The sequence below is a fragment of the Schistocerca serialis genome, chromosome 4 (genome assembly GCF_023864345.2).
Source record: "Schistocerca serialis cubense isolate TAMUIC-IGC-003099 chromosome 4, iqSchSeri2.2, whole genome shotgun sequence".
Lineage (NCBI taxonomy): Eukaryota > Metazoa > Arthropoda > Insecta > Orthoptera > Acrididae > Schistocerca > Schistocerca serialis.
The window spans coordinates 353,917,015-353,943,448 of NC_064641.1; the positions used below are offsets into that span (position 1 = coordinate 353,917,015).

Below are 26,434 nucleotides of genomic sequence, written 5' to 3' on the forward strand. Positions count from 1 at the left end.
TTATAGGTGACTGAAGTGATTTTAAAATGCACTGCAAGTACATTCATTGACAGTTTGTCACAGAACTCAACACTCTATTGACAAACATAAAAAGTTTTGTATTGTTGCAGCCACACTTCAGATTTCTGCCACAAGAGTGTAGCAATAAGCAGTTAGGCTAGATGGTGGGAAGTGCAGAGAAAGCATATGTTATGCTCAAAACTCCTTCACGTCAGTCTGCCATAACACAGCAAAGAAACTTCAAAATGTAGTTCAACACAGCTCCACCAACTGCCAACTCCATTTGGCAATGGTATGCACATTTTAAGCTTCAAGATGCCTCTACAAAAGGAAATGAACAGGTCAGCCTATAGCGAGTGAAGAGCGATTGACTTCCTGTGCGTATGTTTCACACACAGTCCATAGAAGCTGTCAAGCAGGGAGCTGAACATACCACAACCAACTGTTTGAAAGATCTTAGGGAACTGACTGAAACTGAAGCCTTACTGCTTGCAATTGTTACAAGCCCTGACTCTTGATGACAAAGTCAGATGCTTTGAATTTTCCACACAGTTGCAACAGCTTATAGAAGAGGATGGGTTTTATGAGACACTCATCTTCATCGACAAAGCAACATTTTTTGTGAATGGCATAGTGAACAGGCACGCTTGTGAATCTGGGGAACAGAAACCCCATCAATCATGCAGCAAATTTGAGGTTCACCAAAAGTTAATATGTTCTGTGCAGTCTCACAGTTTAAAGTTTATGGTACCTTTTCCTTCTGCAAAAAGACCATTACAGGACATGCGTATCTGGACGTGCTGGAAAATTGGCTCATGCCACAATTGGAGACTGACAGTGTGGACTTCATGTACCAACAGGAAAGTGCTTGACCCACTTCCAACCAAGATGTTCGTGAATTCCTAAATGGGAAATTGAGAAGCCAACGGATCAGATATTGTGGAATTGATGATCAGCTATTCATGTCATAGCCTCTATTCTCTCCCATCCTAAACCCATGTGATTTTTTGTGTGGGGTTGTGTTAAAGATTCAGTGTTTATGCCTTCTCTACCAACAAACCTACCAGGACTATGAACTTGCATCAACAGTGTTTTTGATCTGATTGATAGGGACATGTTTCACTGAACATGGGAAGAACTTGATTAATTATCAGCTTGGCATCGCCAGAATCAGTAGGGGAGCACATATAAAGTACTTGCAACATGTCAAAAAATGTTTTTGAGTTTTTATATGTGTGTGCAAATTCCTGTGACAATAAGCCAAATTTCTGAAGTTTCTTCAATAATTTATTATTTGTTTTTTAAATTACGGTGTAGTGTTTTCCTCATTTTAATTATTGTATTACATTATATTTCTACTTTATTATGCTGCACTGCCACCTGGTGGTATCTCCACTAAACTGTGAACCCATGTACACAATGGCAGTCAGTCTGTTTGCTGCCTTGACCTTGTCAATTTTATCTGACACTGTGGCCAGGCAAGATGACTTGACTTATGTCACATTCAGCTTGCTACAATGATGTTTATGCAGTATGTTTCACTTACCCAGTTTTTAAATACAATTGTAAGGTATGCTGTAACTGGGATTTTATTGCGCATAGCTTCGTTCCATTGGCTTTGGATCATATCCATATAATTTTATTCTATTGTGTTCTCCAGTGGACACTTCCTTCAGCATGTTAACACAGAAATGACGAAGTGTCTTACCTATTCTCTTGATGCAGGAACTGCATGTTTGTAACCTGGTATGTTCTCCCAACAGCTTATGCATAATTATTCTTTGACACTGTTGTATTCTAAAGTATTTCTAATTTGTGATTTTTACAACAACTTCCACACCTGAAGATGAGCATTTAAGAAGTTGACACTGGTAATCACTGTTTTCTACATTGTGCTCTTGCTGAATGAAGGTTTCAATAAAAAAGCTATAGTATTCATGCACCAACACTGCTCATTCAGGATCCATATTGGCTTATCATTAGTGAGTAGTCTCTTTCCTAATTCTTTTCTATCCTTTCTCAAATATGCACATGACTAACCTTCTATTGCATCTAATATTATTCATGTCTTCCTTTTAAATCTTTTACAGTTAAAAATGTATGTTTGTATGTTTTGTTGAAGAGTCACTTGTTAGCTAATGTACTGTCTATTGAGTCAAGTAATTATTTTTTGCCTTTTAGAGTGACCTTATGACTTGGCTTTTACCTATGAAAACTGTAAAACAACAAAAAAATATCTAGAAGAAAGCATGCAGGAATTCTATATTATCTTCAAGGAGTAAAGGTAATAAATCATCAGAGTGTTGAGGCATTGAGTCATCAACTGACACATAAACAAGACTGAAAATGTTAGATTTTGGATGAACCCTTGTTCAAAAATATGGAGTATACATACGAGGTCTGTTCAAAAAGTTTTGTAACTTTCATAAATTCAAACCAATGGTATGTTGGAGTGAAATGGTGGTGGCATCCCTGCGCAAACCTATGTTTAATATATAACTGCCAGAAGTTTCATTGCCATATGTCTATTATTTATTGTTCAGTGCTGCACCGAGTAGATCATAGTGTCGCACAGCTTGTGAATTTCAAGATGGCAGAGTTAGAGGAGCAATGTGTCTGCATTGAATTTTGCATAAAACTCAAGAAAACCTTCATAGAGTCACACCAAATTATGCAGGAAGCCTACAGTGATGAGTGCTTAAGCCATACTCGGTGTTATGAGTGGTTGACATGGTTTAGAAATGGCTGGACAGACGTTAAAGATGACCCTCATTCAGGATGCCATTCGACGTCTACAGATGACGCTTGTGTCAGGAACATAAACAAAATTCTGTGTACCAGTTGAAGACTGACTGTCTGAGAGATTGCAGAAGAATGTAACATGTCATGAAATCCTGACACAGCATCTTAGAAAGCATCATGTTGCCGCCATGTTTGTCCTAAAGCGCATGAGTCAAGACCAAAAAGGCCTTTGCCTTGAAATCTGTGAAGAGGTTTTGGATCCTGCAAACAAGAACAAGATTTTGCTTACAAGAATCATAAATGGTGATAAGCTGTGGGTCTATGGTTATGATTCTGAGACCAAGGTTCAATCTTCACCATGCATTGAGAAAGGTTCTCCAAGACCAGGAAAAGCTCACAAGATCAGGACAAATGTCAAAGCCATACTGATAGCTTTCTTTGACTTTGTAGGATTAGTTCATCATGATGCCACAGTGACAAACTGTTAATCGATGGTACTATTGAGATGTGTTGGAATGCCAGTGAGAAAATGTGAGAAGGAAATGCGGTGAGACAATTCCTGGCTCTTGCATCATGATAATGCAGCTGCACATTCATCCCTGTTGGTACATGACTATTGCGACTATTGCAAAAAAGTGAAATAACTGTGCTGCCTTATCCTCTGTGCTCTCCAGACCTGGCACTTGTGGACATTTTTTTTATTTCCAAAGCTGAAAACCCTGTTGAAAAAATGAAGATTGACAACAGTAGACGAGATAAAAGAAAATTCATAGACAGTGTTTCATGTGATCCAGCAAGAGGTGTATCGAGACTGCTTTTGAAAGTGAAAACGATGCTGGTAGCACTGTATCAATAGTGGAGGAGAGTATTTTGAAGGAGACCATGCACAGTAAGTAAGAGGTAAGTGCATAAAAATTTTGTGGACAAAGTTCTGGAATTTTTTGAACAGACCTCTCACACTTATACAGCTACATTGTCCTAGATGGCTGCAGTGTGCTGGCACTGCATTTTAACTAGGTCCAATCTTCACCTCACTTTATCTTCTTTTTGTTATAATTACAGTCACAAATTTATAGATAAAAGTTACTTTTGTTTGAATACCTCCCAGTATCCATGACCAGATGGTGTTGTAATATTGGACACAGCAAGAACTCCAGTTGGCTGGCTGCTTTTGAAGTCAAATTTCAGTGACAAAGTGTCAGTATCATTTAAATACCACTTAATATGAGCTGATGGGAATGGAAGAGTCAGTGGTATAACTTCAACCTTTGTTTCTTCAAATTCTGGCTCCAGAACACCAATGTAATGAACTTTTGGATTTCCTTTCTTCAGTTCATAGAGAATTGAAATTTCATTAAAGAAAACATATTTCAAACTCCCCACAAAGTTATTGTGAGATGCCAGACCTGTAAAAAATAATGCATACACGATAAATTACAGATTAAAGGAATTAATAGTTAAATTTTGAAGAGATTCTGCTCACAAATGTTCTTTTACACCTGAATATCTTGCTAATGGTAAGTTGATGGAGCACTATCTCAGCAGGACAAAAATCAGGCAAGTAGTTCATAGTGAATATACGGAAAAAGTCATACCATCCATATGGCAGGATTTAGGACAACTGTAGAAAAATGAAGTCATGATGACCAGAACTGGATTAGATCTGATCCCTTGGCTAGATTAGCAACTGATTCTGAACTTAGATTAGGGATTTCAGGGTAGTATTAACCTATAGTCATAATTTAAAAATTATAGTACTGTTCTTAATGCTTGAAGTACTGTATGTATGGTGAACAGCCACTGCATAATCTGTTTTGTCTACTTTCACATCAGTAGACTTTCCATCACTGATTAGAGCTACTGAACTAAAATAGGCTTTAAATATCACCAAACCAATGTTGTAACTGCAGATGAAAGTTCTAATAATGCATGAAATGGTTTTTGGTCTTTTTACGCTTGAGTTTTGTTTATATGCTGAGATGTAACATCCATATACCTTTACTTTTAGGCTTCCTATCTTACGTGTAAAAATGTTAATATGGTCATATATGTGAATAGCTTCTCTGCAAAAATGGGTATAGCACCTGCCAATTCAGTCAGAGTTTGAAATGGATTACATGACTGCCTTCAGTTAACACACATTCAAGTAAGGTGGATTTTCTCCCCTAATGTTTCTATCTGCAGCCTCTTTTGTACTCCAGAACCATAAAATGTATTTAATGTTTCTACACTTTTAAGAAACAGAAGAATAGATAGAATTTATAGGTCATGGTACCAAAACCCATAGTATCAAGTGTTCAGGGTTGGCCCATTGTGGTATCAGCAATGGAACCAAAACCTGATTTGATCATCTAGTGCAGCATGACTGAGGTGAGATCTGTCAGAGAATGCAGTGGCCACCATTTAAGTATGACTGTGACGTGTTGTGACCATTCATGTTTTGCCACACTTATGCTTAGTTTAATGCTACAGATAATTTGATATGTGGAGGAGAAACAATTATAATTGGTGATACGGTTCTCAGCAGCACAGCCATAAAAGTATTTTTCATTGTTTCTCTGTCTTATATTGGATAACAATGAATACAGCAACCTCATCGTCCAGTAGTGTGACATATGGGAGGAGGCTGGGGATTTGGGGGCAAGGAGGGCACAGAATGCATGAAGTACTATCAAACCATACTTAAATATTAGCTATATCCCCATCCTTTGCAATGGAAGTTAAAAAGGGCATTTGCATAGCATTGATTTTTAGTATGCTGTACCTCAGTTGGGAGAAACAGGACCCTTACATGATCACTTTGTCTAAATTAATTTTCTACAGCAAAAAAGTCAAATATGAAAGAAACTTATCAAAAGAAGCAATATCCTCAAGTTTATAATGCACAAACAGACATCACTAAATTCATATATCCTAGCAAAGTAAATCCAATCTTAGTTTGCATTCACAATGATGGGATTGTGGCACTTAATTAAATCACTGATGTGAATTTCTGAGAACACTCCTGTCCCTGAGGGGAGAAAAAAACAAAGAACTAACTGTGTATCTATTGGTTCTTTGGTGTACTACAAAACTAGCAGCACCATCTGTTGGTTCTTTGATGTATTATGCTATCACTAAGATAAACAGCCAAATTACTAAGCTAAGTAGACCCCCAGAATTTTAAATTATGATTTTTTTATTTTTCATTTGTATCTGATTTTGATAAAATAAAGTCTATTAATTGCCTCAAGTTATGCAGAAGTTACCTGTGAAAACTCCATGAAAATTTGTTCAGCAAACAATAGGGGTTGAGTTTAAGTTTGTTCTGTGCATCTATGTCACACATTTTCCAACAGCCAATGAGAGTTCAGTAGTGTTCTGAATGCTCTGCTCTGAATGCTGTAGCTAATGTGAGCATTAAATGTTATCTAGTGAGTTGTTTAAGGAATTTTTGTTCCATTTATTGTGAGCTGTCATTGCTGATATGGTAGTTAGTGATACATTCCACAAAAGGAAGTGAGAGTCTTAATTTGCAAGATATATGCTTTCTTTAAGTGTAAGGCACACACGTGCGCATACCGCAACTTCACTTGGAATTGTCAACAACGCAATCCTCGTCCGTGCCTCAACATGCATCAATTACCACTGTTTGAAGATCACACTATGCTACAGGTGGATAAGTAGCAGTTATGTTTGAATAAAAAGAGTCTGGTTACTAGGCTTCATCACTGTTAACCAGTAAAACTACAAACAGTGAAACTATAAAACTGACATTTTGATCATCTTTGCAGTGATCTCTTCACAGTGACTAAACTCGATTCTGAGATGGTCTTCCCAATTACCATCCAGTTTCAGTTGTCAAGTGACTACCAACATCACATTTTGGAGTGTTATTGTACAGTCCAAAGTCAAGGCACTTATGTAGGGGTGCTTACACATAAGGCTATTGACTATGTTACTCCATCGAGGGACTGGCAGTCAATAGCAAATTTGAAGCTTGTACACAGGGGTAACACTTTTCTACCACAAGACTTTTAACTGCATGGCAGTTCTCTTGTGATTATTTACTTATACTGTTGAGCTTGGTTCCTGAGGACCTGCTGGCTGATGGACACACTAGGTCCGTAGGGCTGTGAACAATGGCAGTTAGGTATACTACAGTTTGTAGCCATTCTCCTTGTTGATGTTGTTGGGATATTTCATTATCTCAATGGCCTTTCTCATTTTTCACCATCACATAAATTGTTGCTGAGGAAGCAAAAGGCTTCTTGCAAAATGAAAGTCCAGCTGGCAATTGGCTATTGCTGATTTTCTATGTTGCCCCAGTCATACATACCTTTCATGCTCTGAATCAGTCTCTTGGTTTCACCAATGCAGATACCACTGTATGTACATTGAAATTCATAAATGACTGCAGCATGGACAGAACCTATGGGCCGTAATATATGTGGATCTTTTTGTAGCCACTCTGGTAGTGTAATTCCTCTGTGGTGCAGCATGCAGCCACTGTGGTCAGGTATGCTTCTCACATAAGGCAAGCAAGCAACAAGGATTGTTGTCCTTTACTGTTATCAGTTTTGTTTTGCTGGTTGTCTAGATTAATGCATGTTTTTATTGGTGTATCCATTCATATGGAATACTGTCTAGAGCTTGTTAGTGTGTTAGAGGTTATCAGTATCATTTTTCTTGAGAGCTCAAAATATCACAATACATAACACAGAATTCTTCTGTGCTAGATTATTGTGCAACTCCACATGAAAATATCTGTTAGCATGCATAGTTTTCTATACAATTTATGTTGTAGTTTGCTGCTAAGTGTTCTATATACTTGTACATTCAGGAATGGAACTGTGCTGTTATCGCCCATTTCCAGAATGAATCGTATGTTTTTATGTAGGCTGCTGAGGTGCTGATGGAACTCCCCTAGTCCTGTTTCCGTGTTGCTTTACAAAGAACATGTCATTTATGTACCTCTAACAACCACTTTACATTTCACCTTAACTGGGAATATGGGGCTGCCTCCTCCCCTTACAGCCCACCTTCCTCTCAGCAGATGTGCTTTCTTCTGCAAAAGTTTTCTGATTTGGACTCAGAGGTAAAAGTCATATACCAATGTGAGTGACATCTCCTAAAGTACCATTTACATCGTTCTGAAACAGATGGGTGGGAAGAATGGGTCTACGAGTGTAGCAGTGTGGAACATGGAGCTATTTGTTCAAAGGCTTCAAAAGAACACATCAGCTGCTACAGAAGGGAGGTGGGGAATCCATTGCCACCCCATCTGCCTACTCCTACTCATAGAATTTACCCTGCCAACCGAAATATGTTGACAAGCATGACAGCACTAAGTCACAAATGTCTAACAGTATTCATTCCTGTTACTTGTTAATGATTTCGGGTACAAGCACATTTGTAAACAGAGAGATTATATGTGGAATCTTTAACATAAGACTCCATGTGAACAACCAGGTAGTGTAGCTTGCACACCAGATGTGAGTGAGTCAATTTCACTGATGATTAATCTTAGAGGTTAGATCACACTATGTACCTATGGCACCCCATACATTCTTAACAGCATTGCAACTTTTGACACACAAGTCCCTTAGCTGTGTAAGTATTATCTCTGGATCCACTAATTACACCCTGTGTCTTCTTGTTATCTTGAAGCAATGGAGTCTTTTCCTCGGTAGTGAATGGCTTACACATTTGTAGTAGGTTACTGGGAGGCTAAAACAAATTGTTAACTTGTATTAAGGGGAAATGTTTTCCTGTAACAAGACATTGATGACATATGGCAATTCTCTGTTAGCTGCTTGCTTATACTGTTGAGCCCAGAATTGGCCACCTGCTGAAAAAAATGTGGCCTGTTGGACAGCAATCTCTGGCATCTACGTCTTTGACAATATATAGCCGTCCTCCCCATTCATGTTGCTGCGGGAATTTATCTATCTCAATAAATGACGCAGCCTAATTAATAATAATAAAACTTACAACAACATTTGTAATGGAAGAATATCTCAGCATATTTCAGTAGAGCACAGTGTGTTTCCAATCATGAACGGGCCATGCAGCTTATGTATTGTACACTGTTCAGCCTGTCAGTTTGACCAGAAGAGCCATGTGGATCGAGCATTGTCACATTACTGCAAGATGGGTTGTCAGCATGGTAAGTTGTCCGCTGAATTGCCTTATAATCCATTATGGTGAGCCAAAAAACACTGAAGATTCATCCTGTAGTATTGAGCTGCATTCAATGACTGGTACCTACACATTGTATTTTATCACCCACAAATCTGGTGTCTTCTGATTCACTAAACAGGTTTTCACTATAAGAACTTTTAAAGCTATCATGTACGGAATTCTTTGTAACAAACTAAATGTATTGCATCTAAGGCAGGGTGTCCACCAGGGTGACATGGCGAGTCACATGACATGTGGCATGGCAAAATGAATGCTTCTGTCATATGCAACACACACAGTTTAATGGAGAAGTGCCCACTGCATTGACACAAAGTAACTGAATAATATGGCATGCCATGCCACTGCCACATGAGTGAGGCATGCTTCACTTTTCGCCATGCATCACATTTGTGCTACTGACAATTTATAAATGTTTCTGATTTGGTTGTGCGATTGTCTCAGAATCCAGGAAAACGACATATGGTCCTGAGTTCAGTGTCCATTTTTGTTGGTCTAGCGGAAAAATATCCAAGCACTTACGATAACTACAATCCTGAATACAGCAACAGGGACACTCCAAGCACGGGAAAGAATTGCTAGTGAAATATCACAGACAGGAATGGTAATTGGGTTCTTTTAATTCATTTGTGGAAGAGAAAGAAGATATAGAACCAAAGAGAAGTACATAAGATGGTTTTTCTATAAAACATGTATGCAAATCTTTTAAATGATTTGTTGAATTTAATGTAATCCCATATTCTTTTGGTATGTAGCCTGACATATATGCTTTGTTCTGGGAAGACAATGCTCCGCCGGCCGCGGTGGTCTCGCGGTTCTAGGCGCGCAGTCCGGAACCGTGGGACTGCTACGGTCGCAGGTTCGAATCCTGCCTAGGGCGTGGATGTGTGTGATGTCCTTAGGTTAGTTAGGTTTAAGTAGTTCTAAGTTCTAGGGGACTGATAACCACAGCAGTTGAGTCCCATAGTGCTCAGAGCCATTTGAACCATTTGAACAATGCTCCAATTGCACTAAGAAAGAAACTACAGAGGGGATTACCCAACTACACTGCCTTGTTTGTTAGACGCTGTTTACTTTTTGGCTTTTGATGTGATTTCCCAATAGGGTGGTCTACATTGTGCTGCACAGATGACTTAGAATATACAACATCATGAATCCATACAAAGTTATCAAACAAACAAATAACTTGAATTATCAGATCAGTTTTATTAATGTCACAATTTATTGACATATCCAACAACACTCTTTGACAGTGACATATCAGAAGAACATTCAGACCTCCTTCCCGTGAAAAATCTGTAATTCAGTACATGGCTTTCATTAGTTAATTGCCTATGAGGATACAGTCTTATTACGTGTTTTATGAGAGGAGAAGCAAAACATTAATGAAGGCAAAGGTTTAGGTTCTAAAAGCAGAAGTGCACCTCCAAACAACACTTTACTTTCCCATCACATTTGCAGTCACACTTTCCAATGACAGCTGATAAAAATTAATAATACCACTTATCTTAAAAAATATATTAAGGAAAGGCAAACCTACATTTCTAGCATTTGTAGACTTAGAGAAAGCTTTTGACAACGTTGACTGGAATACTCTCTTTCAAATTCTGAAGGTGGCAGGGGTAAAATACAGGAAACGAAAGGCTATTTACAACTTGTGCAGAAAACAGATGGCAGTTTTAAGAGTCGAGGAGTATGAAAGGGAAGCAGTGGTTGGGATGGGAATGAGACAGGGTTGTAGCCTATCCCCGATGTTATTCAATCTGTATATTGAGCAAGCAGTGAAGGAAACAAAAGAAAAATTTGGAGTAGGAATTAGAATCCATGGAGAAGAAATAAAAACTTTGAGGTTTGCCGATGACATTGTAATTCTGTCAGAAACAGTAAAGGACCTGGAAGAGCAGCTGAACGGAATGGATAGTGTCTTGAAAGGAGGATATAAGATGAACATCAACAAAAGCAAAACGAAGATAATGGAATGTAGTCGAATTAAATCGGGTGATGCTGTGGGAATAAGATTAGGAAATGAGATGCTTAACGTAGTAAATGAGTTTTGCTATTTGGGGAGCAAAATAACTGATGATGGTCAAAGTAGAGAGGATATAAAATGTAGACTGGCAATGGCAAGGAAAGCGTTTCTGAAGAAGAGAAATTTGTTAACATCGAGTATAGATTTAAGTGTCAGGAAGTTGTTTCTGAAAGTATCTGTAGAGTGTAGACTTGTATGGAAGTGAAATGTGGACGATAAATAGTTTAGACAATAAGAGAATAGAAGCTTTTGAAATGTGGTGTTACAGAAGAATGCTGAAGATTATATGGGTAGATCACATAACTAATGAGGAGGTATTGAATAGAATTGGGGAGAAGAGGAGTTTGTGGCACAACTTGACTAGAAGGAGGGACCGGTTGGTAGGACATGTTCTGAGGCATCAAGGGATCACAAATTTAGCATTGGAGGGCGGCGTGGAGGATAAAAATTGTAGAGGGAGACCAAGAGATGAATACACTAAACAGATTCAGAAGGATGTAGGTTGCAGTAGGTACTGGGAGATGAAGAAGCTTGCACAGGATAGAGTAACATGGAGAGCTGCATCAAACCAGTCTCAGGACTGAAGACCACAACAACAACAATTATCAGGTTTTCTGCAGATGATGCTGCTATCTACAATGACATACTATTTGAAAGAAGCTGCATAAATATTCAGTCAGGTATAATAACATTTCAAAGTGGTGCAAACATTGACAACTTGCTTCAGATGTTCAGAAATGTAAAATTATGCACTTCACAAAACAAATGAGTACAATATCAATGAGTCAGTGTTGGAATTGGCCAAATCATACAAATACATGGGTGTAACACCTCGTAGGGATGTGAAATTGAATGATAATATAGGCTCTGTTGTGGGTAAAGTAGACGGTAGTCTTCGGTTTTTTGGTAGAATACTGTAGAAGTGCAATCAGTCTACAAATGAGACTGCTTACAAATCACTTGTGTGACTGGTTCTGGAATATTGCTCAAGTGTGTGGGACCCATACCAAATAGGACTAACAGGGGATACAGAATGTATACAAAGAAGGGCAGCATGAATGGTCACAGGTTTGTTCAGTCCATGGAAGTGCGTCACAGAGATACGGAATTCAAAGCCCAATTTAGCCACTTTTGCCATTATCATCACTGATGTGTGAGATGGCGCATTATCCTGGTGAAAGAGCACTTTCTTGCATGCCAATCTTGATCTTTTTTCAGCCAACATGGGTTTCAGACAATTCAACAATGAAGCATAGGAGGGTCCAGTAATAGTTCTGACTTTTTCCACGTAATCTACAAGTATTATTCCTTGGGAACCCAAAAACAGTGGTCATCTCCTTATCAGCTGACAAAATGGTCTTTGCTTTCTTTGGTGCCCTTTCACAACCCTTTGTCCATTGTTATGACCAACATTTTGACGCTGATTTGTAGTTATTGATTCAGGTTTCATGAACAGTCACAAATCGGCACAAAAAGTCTTGTGGGTTGTGATTAAACATCGCCAGACAGTGTGTTGAAATGTTCTGCCAGATACGCTTGACTATGAGTCATCACAGTACGCACATCACATGCAGCTTCTTCATAGCCAGTTCTCTGTGTAGAATATTACGCACTCACTCAGCTGAGATGCCTACAGTCTCAGCAACCTTAGCTGGATTTTTGTCAACGGTTTCCTCTGTGGTGGTCTTAATTGGACAGCTAGAGCAAGCCTCATCTTTGGTGCTATACAAAAGTAAATGGTCTTCAATGATAGTGCAGAGTCCACATGGACTTCATCCGATTCTCTTTTGATTTTTCCAGCAGTCCAACCCTTCAAATGAAAATGTTTAGTAACAGCACAAAACTAGATCTTTTCCACTTTCAATCACAGTCAACACACTGACCAAGTCAGATGGCTGTTAACAATCAGCTGTACACTCTACATTGTTGAAATTCTTTATATAACCCTTGGTTACCAATCATGAAGGTGCAACAAAAATGTTCCATTCTTTTATGGAAATTTGCCAGGCTATTAAACCACCCTCATACATCTGCATAAATTAAAATTAAATGTTGGTGTGTTCAAAATCTTAATGCTCTGTAAGTTCTTCATTGATTGCTTTAGAAAATTTTGACAGAATGTCACACTTGAATAAGCATGTGTTTTTATATACATATTTTCACACATATAAATAAATAAATATGTAATAAGGGGAAATACTATTAGCAAAACTCTCGAAAAGTTCTTGACTGATTTACTTTATATTTTTACACAATATGCTAATGAAAGAGGCCCACCACGAACTCCTCTCCTGTGCCAACCTTTTCACTGTAGATTAGCATTTGCAATCTATGTCCTCACTTATTTCCTGGATGTATTCCAATCTCTGTCTTTCTCTACAGTTTTTACTCTCTACAGCTCCCATGGAAGTTATTCTCTGATGACTCAAACAGGTGTCCTATCCTGTAATCCTGTCCCTTCTTCTTGTCAGTGTTTTCCACACATTCCTTTTCTTGCTGATTCTGCAGAGAACCTCCTCATTCCTTACCTTATCAGTCCATCTAATTTTCAACATTCTTCTGTAGTGTCACATCTGAAATGCTTTGATTTTCTGATGTTCCAGTTTTCCTATAGTCGATTATCACTGCCATAGAATGCTGTGCTCCAAACATACATTGTCGGAAATTTCTTCCTCATATTAAGACCTATGTTTGATACTAGTAGACTTCTCTTGGCCAGGAATGATGTTTCTGCTACTGTTAATCTGCTTTTTATGTTCTCCTTGCTCTCTGTCATTGGTTATTTTGCTGTCTAGTTAGCAGAATTCCTTAACTTGGTCTACTTAGTTATCACCAATCCTAATGTTGTGTTTCTGCTACTTTTCATTACATTCATCCTTCTTTGGTTTAATCTCAATTCACATCTTGTACCAGTTAGACTGTTCATTCCACTCAAAAGCTCGTGTAATACTTCTTCATTTACACTGAGGATAGTAATGTCTCAGTGAATCTTAACACTGATATTCTTTCATGCTGAATTTTAATTCCTCTCTTGAACCTTTCCTTTTATTTAAAGTCATTGCTTCTTCAAGGTATTGACTGAACAGCAGGGATGAAAGACTACATCCCTGTCTTAAACCCTTTTTAATCCATGCACTTCATTCTTGGTGTTCCAGTCTTATTGTTCTCTCTTGGTTTTGATACATGTTGTATGTCACCCATTGTTCCCTATACACTCTTGTTTTTCTCAGAATTTTGAGCATCTTGCACCATTTGACACTTTCAAAAGCTTTTTCCACATTGACAAATCCTATGAATGAGTCTTGATTTTTCTTTAATCTCACTTCCATTATCAACCATAACATTAGAACTGCCTCTCTGGTGACTTTACCTTTCCTAAAGCCAAACTGATTGTCATCTAACAGATTCTCAATTTTCTTTTCCATTTGAACCCTTTTTTTGTCTTATTTGACTGTAAGTCTCCCAAACTTCTTCTAAATTTTAATTATAAATCTGAATCTCCTATCTCTTCCCTTTCAACTCCTGTTTCTTCTTCTATGATGACATCAGACAAGTCTTCCTCCTCATAAAGGCATTCAGTGTACTCTTTCCATCTGTCCAGTCTCTCCTCTGTATTTAACAGTGGAATTCCCTAGCTTATAATTTCACCAAAGATTGTTTTGACTTTTCTATATGCTGAGTCAGTCCTTCTGACTTCTTCACAGTTTTCATTCAGTCATTTCACCTTAGCTTCCCTGCACTTCCAATTTATTTCAAACCTAAGTGGCTTGTATTTCTGTATTCCTGAATTCCCATGAACATTTTTGTGCTTCCATCTTTCATCGATCAACTGAAGTACTTCTGCTGTTACTCATTGTTTCTTCATAGTTACCTTCCCTGTACCAATGTTTTTCTTTCCAACTTCTGTGATTTCCATTTTTAGAGATGTCCATTCCTCTTCAGCTGAACTGTCTACTGAGCTATTTATTATCACAGCTTCTACAGCCTCACAGGACTTCAAGTGTGTCTCTTTCATTACTTAGTACTTCCATATTCCACTTCTTTGGGCACTGGTTTTTCCTGACTAGTCCCCTAAACTTCAGCCTACTTTCCCTCACTACTAAATTGTGATTTGAGTCTATATCTGCACCTGGATATGCCTTACAATCCAGTACCTGATTTCGGAATCTCTGTCTGAGCATTACATAATTTAACTGAAATATTTCTGCATCTCCTGGGCTTTTCAAAGTATAGTTCCTCCTCTTGTGGTTCTTGAACAGAGTTCTCAATATTACTAGTTGAAATTAATTGCAGAACTAAATTAGTCTTTCTCCTCTCTTGTTCATTGTCACAAGCCCATATTGTCCTGTAAACTTTTCTTTCCCTACAATTGCATTTCAGTCCCCCATGACTATTAGATTTTCATTTCCCTTTACATAATGAATTACCCATTCAGTATTCTCATATACTTCCTCTACCTCTTCATCTTCAGCTTGTGATGTCAGCATGTATACCTGAACTATTGTTGTCGATGTTGGTTTGTTATCGATTCTGATAAGAACAATCCCATCAGTGAACTGTTCATAGTAATTTGTTCTCTGCCTAGTCGTCCTATTGATAATGAGTCCTACTCCCATTATACCACTTTCTGCTGTTGTTGATATTATACTATGCTCATCTGATAAAAAAAAATCCTTTCCATTTCACTTCACTGACCCCCCCCCCCCCCCCCTCCAAATCTAGATTGAACATGTTCATTTCCCTTTTCAGATTTTCTATGTTCCCAAACCATGCTCAAGCTTCTGACATTCCATGTGCCGACTCATAGAGTGTTATCCTTTCGTTGGTTATTCAATCTTTTTCTCTTAATAATCTCCCCCTAGGCAGCCCCCTCCCAGAGTTCCAAATGGAGCCTATTCTGGAATCTTTTGCCAAGAGAGTGATCATCATGACACTTTTACAGTTACAGGCCATATGTTCTGTGGATAAACATTATGTATCTTTAATGCAGTGGTGTCCACTGCCTGCTGCATCCTCATGCCATAGATCATTGCTGACCTCTGCCCACTTCACTGCCCTCTTTGACAAGGCCATTGGCTATACCAGAAGTTTTCGGCTGCCACTGCTGAATATATACAGACAGATACAGGGAAGAGAAAGAGATTAAGATGTCCATCCAGTTCCCATACATATTAGAAATGTGTTCTTTCTCATTTCTTTCTTTTGTATTTAACCAGACTGAACTGCAGCAATGTGTGGCAGGGAACAGCTAGTAAGTAATATTATGAGAGAGAGAGAGAGAGAGAGAGAGAGAGAGAGAGAGATGTAAATACTATAAGTGTATTAGAAAAATATCAAAATCTGAAAAGCCAGTATGATTTTATCATCTATACATCACCCTTCATTCACATGCAGGTGAGTGACTGTCTTTCCTCATTGTTTTATTTATCATCCTAATACTGGAATTACCATTATCAATATTTAAAATCTCTATTTTATCAGATGGCACATACCTGTTTTCTTATGAAGTTCTGGCCCCCCTCCAATATAAATCTCTGGGTCTATATATAAGTAATTCTTTGTTCCAGACAATTCAAATTCTTTTGCTTCAGTGTTACAATAAATTCTCACAAGGTTTTCATTATGAATTATAGTGAGGTTATTCCAATAGTTTGCAGTGACATCATCACCCATTGTTGTAATTATTGGTTCATTTCCTAAATTTATCTCTATATGGACAACTCTGTTCTTAATGGAGACAGCAATGTAATGAATGCCTGGTTCACCACTTGCATAGAAGAGAGCTGAATCATCAAAGTAGGTCTGGAAAAGAAGGATGAATAAAACAAATCAGAACCAGCTTCATGTCATATAATTATAAAGAAAATAATTTAAACTTCTTATCGTGTTTCATGGGCACTTTGGAACTCCATCTAACTGTTTAATTTCTAAAACTGAAATACTACTACTAGAGGAATCATTTTATTAGCAGAGATTGCTGGTTGGAGAATAAAACATGAAATTTGATGTTTTTCTTATACTGTAGCTGACCAGTGCTTAAATTCTCTGAATAGTGACACATTTTAACGTCTTTGACAGAAAGACATTAAAAGGTCATCCAAAAAGTGTGCTGGTTTTGAAATACATAGTATATTTTTGTTTATCACTTGACCACACTGTGTGTATCTCTTTGGTTTCCATAAACATTCCCAGTGTTTCTTCAATCTGAAGTTCTCACATTTCTTCATTGTGTGTCTAACAGTGGAGCAGTATGCTAATGCACAGTATGTGCTAACAGTGAAAATATTTCATCAGAATGAGGAAAGTTATTTAGGGTGCAATAAAGCTATGAATGAATCAATTGTCCACATACTTACTGTAATGTTCAATAAAACAGATTCAGTAATGAATATTAAAGTTCTGGACACCCTCGTTCTGGCTGAGCTTTGCAAAACATTGCAGTAGTTCATGATAGTGCATTAGTCTAGAGAAATTGGTTCTTTGCATTCCCAAGAATTGGGTTTTGGATGTTCTTCAGTACAGCAAATTCTTTGATGTGATCTCCACTGCTACCTTTATTGAATTTAGTTAACACAACAGCTGATAATAAGAAAACTTGACATTTTGTTGAATGGTTTCCTGGCAGATGACAGTTTTGTAAGGCACATTATCTTTAGTGATAAAGTGCACTTCCACTTAAATGGATTTGTGAATAAACAGAACTTCTGTATCTGAGGATACAAAATTCTTGTAGAGTTCAAAAGAAGGAAATGCACCTGCAGCAAATGACAGTTTAGTGGTTTTGGATGGGTGGCATCATTTGCCCTTACCTTTAGGATGGTGAGGTAGAACAATGGAATCCAGTACCATGTGTTGATAAGAAGTGTTCTGTGACCTTGTTTCATTTGAATGGACATTCAAGAGTTGGGGCTACAGCAGGACAGTGATGCTTGTCCCACTGTCTGTGAAACAACTGACTTGTTAGAATAAGCAATTTCTGGATTGCATAATTTCAGTTATTGGTGACCAACAATAGTCACCAAGATCATTTGACTGAAGCCCTTGCGACTATTTTTTCTTTGAGGTTATTTTAAATCACTGGTGCATGTGAATAAATCCTAAAACATCCATGAGTTAAAGGAAGAAATTAAAAATGTTGCTGGTGAAATGCAAGTGGAGTCTTGCCAGGCAGTCATAGTGAATTTCATGGACAAATGTACTGCATGTTAGTCCACTAGACAAGATCATATGTCAAACATCATTTTCTATACTTGAAATGGGAAGGTATGATGAATATGTTTATGTATCTTGTTGATGTGTTTTTCAGAAATAAAGTTCATAGTATGGTATGTCCAAACTGGTGCAATTTTTGAGAGTTCCTGTGGAATAATTCATGATTTAAGAATTGTCAACCATTGCTCTTATAATGAAAAATAAATCACTGTGATACAATCAACAGTATTACAAAAATTGGATATTTTTACACATTACTGACACTGCTGTTCTGAATGATGGTACAGGTGTTTATTTAACTCTTAAAACATGAAATATTGTGTACAGTCCTTAAAAAAGTACTGCAGTTTTGATATTTTTCAAAACACATTAACAAAATACATAAATATGTTTATCATACTTTCCCATTTCAGATATGGAAAACGATGTTTGACATATGACCTCTGTATAAATTCTGGTAATGATAAGTAACTATCTGGCAATGTTTAAATGAGTAGTCTTTAATGTAACATATTCACAAAAACACACTTGGAAAAGAAATAACTAACTGAACAAAGAGTAATTAATACAGCATTATTAAAAAAATATGGAACATTTACATAAACATCTTGCACAACATATAACAGCAAAACATAGGAAAATGATTAACCCTCAATGCTCCTCCTTAATTATTTTTCTTCTCAATTCTTCAAACACTATAAGAGGTAGTGGTTTTGTAGTACACCAGCAAGTTGACTAGGACTTTCTACATATGTTAATCTGCCAGTCATTTCAACATGTTGCTGAATGAATTTTCATGGACTTTCAGTATATTGTTACTTTTCATCATTGGTTTTCTTCAACATTCATATGGCAACCCGATTGTCAACACACAGTTCTGGCAGTTGGTCCAAACCTGAAATTCCAAGTTCTTATCCAAGGTGTCATACCCAACAAATATCGCAAACTGGAGGTCAGTATTTTGCTTCAGCCATTGAAGTTGCCACAAGACGTTTTTTGCAAGCATACCAGGCAATGGGTCCTCCTATTACGATAAGAACTCTGCTGGTGGAGCATCTAGTTGAGATATTATCTCCTTAATCAGAATCAGCATAGGCAAGCAGTGTTGAGCCTCCATCAAAGAATATACTGTACTTCACAGTTCCTTTTAGATACTGAAAAATGTGTTTCACCATTTTCCAGCGATTAAACATTAGCTTACCAATAAATCTGCTTAAGGAATTAATAACAAAACTAATATCTGGATGAGGTATTGTTGCAAAGTACAATGGACTCCCTACAGCTTCTTGATAGGGTTTGGTCCTTTCCAATGGCTCATCACTGACAACATTTTCTTCATCTATCACCATTCCACACTCCATAGGTGTAGCAACTGGATTTAAATCATCAAACTTAAAAAATCTTAAAATTTTCTTTGTATATGTTGACTGATTTACATAAATTCCCTGTGAACTTATTTTAATTTCCTTTCCAAGCTAAGAAAATTGATTTCAAAATATCCTGTCAAATGTTATTTCAAATTTCTGATTCAGCATGTCAAAAGCTTCAGTAATGCTATCTGTTCTCCTTTGAATAATTAGCCCGTCATCAGTAAACAATGCTATAATTATGCTTCTGAATTGAAGTTCATGTTAGGAAGGACCCTGGAGTAGGGTAGCCCATGCAGCTGTGTTAGCTACATTTCTATGGTGGTGTAATGGTTAGCATGCATGCACATGAGACCTGGGTGCAAGTCTCAGCTGTGACATAAATTTTAATTGATTTCTTCAACTCCTTTCATGATTGAAGATAGGATTGTTGTCAGTGTGAACAAATCATAATGTCATTGCATAGTTCAACAATTGTTTTTCAGTTGGAACTTGTTTTAGGTCATAAAAACTCTTTTCAGACTGCAAGCTATATTTGCACCATTATTGAATCCATCCTCTTGATTCATGTAGATCTTTGTAGCTGCAAAACTTTAATTGATTAATAATGCACTACAGGACTAAAGGCTTCTTGTAACTAATCTGGTTCTACAATGTCCATCATGTTTTGTACACACTATCCAGCAACAGGTTAAAGAATGAAATTTTCGTTCTGAAGTGGAGTGTGCGCTGCTATGAAACTTCCTGGCAGATTAAAACTGTGTGCCAGACCAAGACACCGAACTTGGGACCTTTGCCTTTTGCGGGCATGACCTCTACTAACTGAGCTACCCAAGCACGACTCATGACCCATCCTCACAGCTCTAATTCCGCTGGTCTCAGTCTGGCACACAGTTTTAATCTTCCAGGAAGTTTCATAACAGGTTAAATGTTTTACATTCTTTAGAAATTATACAAGACTCCACTTTTATTAGCAATTTGTGGTAATCAGATATTGTTTTACACCAGTTTCTGTCTTTCAAGGCATCTGAAAAACAAATACCTTCAACTTTGCCTATCATTCCAAAGTTTGCATTATTACTGCATTGCACAGGTTTCATTTCATAACCTGCATATCTGACAGGTTCCCTAAGGTTTCACTGGTCATGTAGTTTTGGTGGCAAGACTCTATTTTAAGTTAAATAATCAGATAACATACTGCATTGTTCAGAGACGCCACACAGGGAATCATAACATACCTGGTTTTCTTCTAGATACCCTGTTTCATTCTTCACTTTTCCTGTGAAAGTCTTTACTACTCTAGCTTCTTCTTTATTTGCAAATCTTTCATTAAATATGATATTATCAGAGATAACAATGCCCCTCTCATCAGGTAGGTAGATTCTGTAGCACGGTGAACCCAAATCGTATCTGACAAAGGTTCCTTTCATTGATTTCTTTTCAGTCTTTCTTTGTGATCTTCAAACAGAACATAGCAATCACATAAAAACTTCTCAACTTATTAAGATCTATTTTTTGTTAAAATCACAATTCAGTGTGACTTTTTCCTTTTATTGAGCTTCTTTCAACTTGATTTAGTGTAAAGACTGCTCAGCTATTGGTTAGCCCACAGATTTCATGCATTCACGATTCAGGTTTCATGCATATACTGGTGATCCTGTGGACTCGACAACTGTGCACATTTCTCTTTCAATTCATCTGATTTGTGATGGTGTGTCTAGAAATGAAAAACTCCAAGTTCATGTAGAGCCTGTTTAGTGAGAGCATTCTCAATTGGGACTCCATTTTCTGATAGTAAATATTTTACTTTATTCCCAAACTGATTTTCTATCACTTTCATTAAAATTTCTAATTTGGAAACAGCTTTATCTTTCATTGTCAGAAAATAAACAGTTCAGAAATGGGAAAAATCATCTTTAAACAATAGAAAATAAATTGCTCATTTTAACAATATGAGATTCATTTCATAGAAGTCAACATGAATTACTTCCACAGTAATTTCAGCAACCTTAGTAGTTGTTAGATGAGATTTGTGATGTTTGCCATAGATACGATAAATACATACATATTCATTTCAGTCATCAATATAATCAGTGCCATTTCTATTTAGTACATATCTAACATATACAACATTTCGAGGTCTTAATTTTTCATGCAACATTTCAATTGAGATAACTGTCATACATTTGTTAGATTCTTTTGTATGAAACAACATTCTGTATAGCTGTTGTTTGTGTCTGCCTATTGCTACAGTTTCCAGACTGTTAGCAGTTCTGAAAACTGAGATGTTTGTATTTGCAGCTTTTATTCAGGACTTGAGTAATAGAAAATAAATTAGAGTTTATACAGTGGAACTTCAATTTTACATTCTCCAATTTCACATTTTTCACACCAGAAATTTGTAGTCCCTGTGATCCCCATAAGATCAAGGCTAAAAATTTCCTGATTTTATGTTTCTTCCTAGTAGGGGTTTACCTCAATTGTATGTTCTTCACGACATCCCACTTGACTTTGTCTCATTTTCTTCCAACTAACATCTGATGTGACTGAACAAGTTATAAGTGGCACAATAGACAGATGGTTCACACCATGGGTGGTGGCAGAGTCAAGGGAATATTTTAGGCCGTTGTGGAGAGGGGAGATGTCTGAGAGGAAATGCTGATGTAACCCATGATCGGTGTTGCCTGCACAACTTGCAGTGTTTAGATTTACCACACAATTTTGGTAGAACTACTGCTAGGTTGTGGCAGTAATGTAAAAAAAAGGACGGTTGATGCAAAGTATTCTGGACCGAGCTAATATGTGACAAAGGGGCCCAGCTGCCACCTTTACTTGTGTGACTTATAATACACTCTCGTATTTTTGCATGTATTTCTGATGTACTGTACTCACCAACAAACCTTTTATATGATATGAATCTCAAAGAATATGGTTAGTCAGAATCAAGGAAACATCAGCTGTTTCTGGCTAGTGAGCTCTTATTGGGTGGTGACTTGTTACGTAACCAACAGCCAGTATAACTACCACACCACACTAACAAATGTAAAATAAGCTCAGCTGCTGAATGTGTGGAGAGGGAGAGTGACCTTCAACTATACGAGTGGAGGTATGAGCAAAAGCATTTTGTGAAGTGCTGAAAATGTACTTTTTGTGCAGATCATGTGCTGTGGCAGAGATGTTGTGTGGAAATAGAACACAGAATTTGCAATAGCACAAGACTTTTGTGTTCAAATCTTACGTGATACAGGTACAACAACTACATACACTATTCACATTTATACTTTGCACCACACTCTGTAGATCATAAAGACTGGCAGTAATGATAGATGGCTTGAAGCAAAATTGTTGTGCCTGAGCTTTCTTTAAACGTCAGTTGGGGAAGTAAACTGATCTTTTCACATCTGTGTTTCTCTTATCGAGCCTAAAATAACACTTTGATGGCATGGAGCATACGAGTAGTGGTGAGTATATAAAATGTAGCTCATAACAAAAGTATCAAACAATAACAGCAATGGTGACAAAGCTTGTCATTAAGCAAATGACTGCATTTATGTTTATGGTTTAATGACTTAGCTGCTGTGATATTTTATATTTTTACTTGTTACTTTATTTCAGTAATATACAGTGCATAAAATAAAAATTACAGTGTCTCCTAACATATTTTGCAAAATTGATGGAAACACTTTAGCTTGTAGCTGCTGAAAATTTCTGTCTTGACTGATTCCTTTTTGTTGTAGTCCACCTCATCACATCACAGTTACAGTAATTATTTTATTTAAGTAGAACCCACCAAATGTGTAACTTCTGTTCTTTGGAAAACAGTACCCAAAATTTATGCTGTTATGCCTTGGAAATTTTGAATGTAGCAAACCTGCTGAGGGCAGAGTCTACGGCAAATCACAAGTTATGATCTTAATATTGGCTAACTCTCTGAGTGAACACAAAGAAAAGATCTCTCAAACATTTTTGGTCATAGCCTGTCAGAAAATAGCTCATTGTCTTGTACCCAGATGCCAATTTCAATTTTTTCATAAGCTTTTACTTGCTGTTACACATCTGTGAATTTTTAACTGATAAAATTAATTATAACAAATTATTGTATGAAAAATGTATTGTAATTTTAATTTTTATACAACATATTGAAGAGAATTACAATTTTTAATCATATATGCCAATTACATATGTATTTAGAGGGTTTTAATGTTTTCTTCAATTCTGTATTTTCCTCAATTGTGCGTTTTTTAGTCTGGACTGCATGAAAATATAAATAGATATTGCACTGTATTTGGTAGATATAAAACATTCTCCAGAATTACATCAGACCACTGTTCTCCACTCTCACTCCACTTGCTTGTAATTTAGTAGCATCACCAATCAATGCTTTGTATAGTGATTTAATTTTACATAATTTATTAACCAGTCACTCCTAAATGTCATGTGGTGCATGGTGACACAATTTTGGTATCAAATGTTTTCTTCATTAGGTTGCAAATATATGACATTTATATTGGCAGTAGATAATCCAATGGTGACTTCTTTTTACGTTTGAAACTTAATTGATTCATTATGGCCGGGTTTTCATTTGTCTCATTTCTGTATAATGTTTCATGTAGACATTTCCTGGAAAAATAACCGTTTTGCTTGCAGTTGTTATGCAAATAATTTTCTCTGCAGTATGCTAACTACTTGGCACATTGTTTATTTCTGCAATGTTTCTTTACAAGCCATTTATATCACATTTAAAATATTGAACTGTAGATTTTTTCCTGCTGACATCTTTCGACAAACTTTACTTTTAATTTTGAGATGAAAGCATTTTGGGGCATATTTGATTGTTCTGCCTAGTTTAATCTATCTTCTTCCAGATGCAAATGTTCAAATAATATGTCAATATATTTGTCAGATGTTGCTACATTATCCCACACAGTAAGGAAGTGGTGAAGTTTTGGTGGTAACATTCCAAGACTTTGTGAGATAATCCAGCTCTCTTTCCCAGCCTCACCTTTTTCTTCTAAATGTTCTGCATATTTCTGAATCTGCATGTGGTTTGAATAGCTGACTTACTAGTACTGTATCTGAAGAAATACACTACTGGCCATTAAAATTGCTACACCATGAAGATAACGTGCTACAGACGCGAAATTTAACTGACGGGAAGAAGCTGCTGTGATATGCAAATGATTAACTTTTCAGAGCATTCACACAAGGTTGGCGCTGGTGGCAACACCTACAACCTGCTGTCATGAGGAAAGTTTCCAATAGATTTCTCATACACAAACAGCAGTTGACCGGCATTGCCTGGTGAAACATTGTTGCGATGCCTCGTTTAAGTAGGAGAAATGCGTACCATCACATTTCCGACTTTGATAAAGGTCGGATTGTAGCCTATCATGATTGCGGTTTATCGTATCTCGACATTGCTGCTCATGTTGGGCGAGATCCAATGACTGTTAGCAGAATATGGAATCGGTGGGTTCAGGAGGGTAATACGGAATGCCGTGCTGGATCCCAACGGCCTCGTATCACTAGCAGTCGAGATGACAGGCATCTTATCCGCATGGCTGTAATGGGTCATGCAGCCACATCTTGATTCCTGAGTCTACAGATGGGGATGTTTGCAAGTCAACAACTATCTGCATGAACAGTTTCACGATGTTTGTAGCAGCATGGATTATCAGCTCGGAGACCATGGCTGCGGTTACCCTTGACACTGCATCACAGACAGGAGCCCCTGCGATGGTGTACTCAACGATGAACCTGGGTGCAAGAATGGCAAAATGTCATTTTTTCGGATGAATCCAGGTTCTGTTTACAGCTTCATGATGGTCGCATCCGTGTTTGGCGACATCCCGGTGAACGCACATTGGAAGCGTGTATTCGTCATCGCCATACTGGCATATCACCCAGCATGATGGTATGGGGTGCCATTGGTTACACATCTTGGTCACCTCTTGTTCACATTGACGGCACTTTGAACAGTGGATGTTACATTTCAGATGTGTTCCGACCCGTGGCTCTAACCTTCATTTGATCCCTGCGAAACCCTACATTTCGGCAGGATAATGCACGACCGCATGTTGCAGGTCCTGTACAGGCCTTTCTGGGTACAGAAAATGTTCGACTGCTGCCCTGGCCAGCACACTCTCCAGATCTCTCACCAACTGAAAACGTGTGGTCAATGGTGGCCGAGCAACTGGCTTGTCGCAGTACGCCAGTCACTAGTCTCGATGAACTGTGTTATCGTGTTGAAGTTCCATGGGCAGCTGTACCTGTACACGCCATCCAAGCTCTGTTTGACTGAATGCCCAAGCATATCAAGGCTGTTATTACGGCCAGAGGTGGTTGTTCTGAGTACTGATTTCTCAGGATCTATGCACCCAAATTGCGTGAAAATCTCATCACAAGTCAGTTCTAGTATAATATATTTGTCCAATGAATACCCATTTATCATCTGCACTTCTTCTTGGTGTAGCAATTTCAATGGCCAGTAGCGTATCTTTGCTAACTTTCAATTGTTAAATCTGATATTTTGCCATATAGTGTTTCTAATTTTTGAAGTATTTAACTGACCAATTTGCAACTTGCTAGTTTCCTGGCAATGTTGCTGCTGCTATTGGAACCTATAAAATCTGTGTCTCATGATCTTTTCCAATGCAAGACTTTGCATGTTGATCAAGTCTCCTCAGTTGGTTTAGTTTCATGTAGAGTTGCTATTGAATGAAACTTCTTTGACTTCAGTGTTATGTCTAGTTTAAATCACAAAGAAATGTGATTGACACTTTTGGGATGAATCTCCAACAAAAGTTCCAATTGCAAATCAAGGGAATCCAGTGATAACAGACATAAATTTACTATCACTGAACCTTAAGCATGCAATTGACTTCCCTGGTTATACTTTGCCCAA

General features: G+C 37.5%; 1 protein-coding gene across 6 annotated transcripts in view; it reads right to left on the reverse strand.

Moving 5' to 3' along the window:
* Positions 1–26,434, reverse strand: part of LOC126474141 (axotactin) — a 557,260-nt gene that overhangs the window by 272,346 nt on the left and 258,480 nt on the right. For all 6 annotated transcript variants that reach the window (XR_007586577.1, XR_007586576.1, XM_050101588.1 and 3 more), the window contains 2 exons: positions 16,444–16,753; positions 3,844–4,148 (listed from right to left, as the gene is read on the reverse strand). Coding sequence is in view for 4 of the 6 variants with exons in the window: in XM_050101588.1 (XP_049957545.1) it covers positions 3,844–4,148; positions 16,444–16,753 (615 nt within the window). In the remaining 2 variants the exon portion in view is untranslated. The remainder of the gene's footprint in view (positions 1–3,843; positions 4,149–16,443; positions 16,754–26,434) is intronic.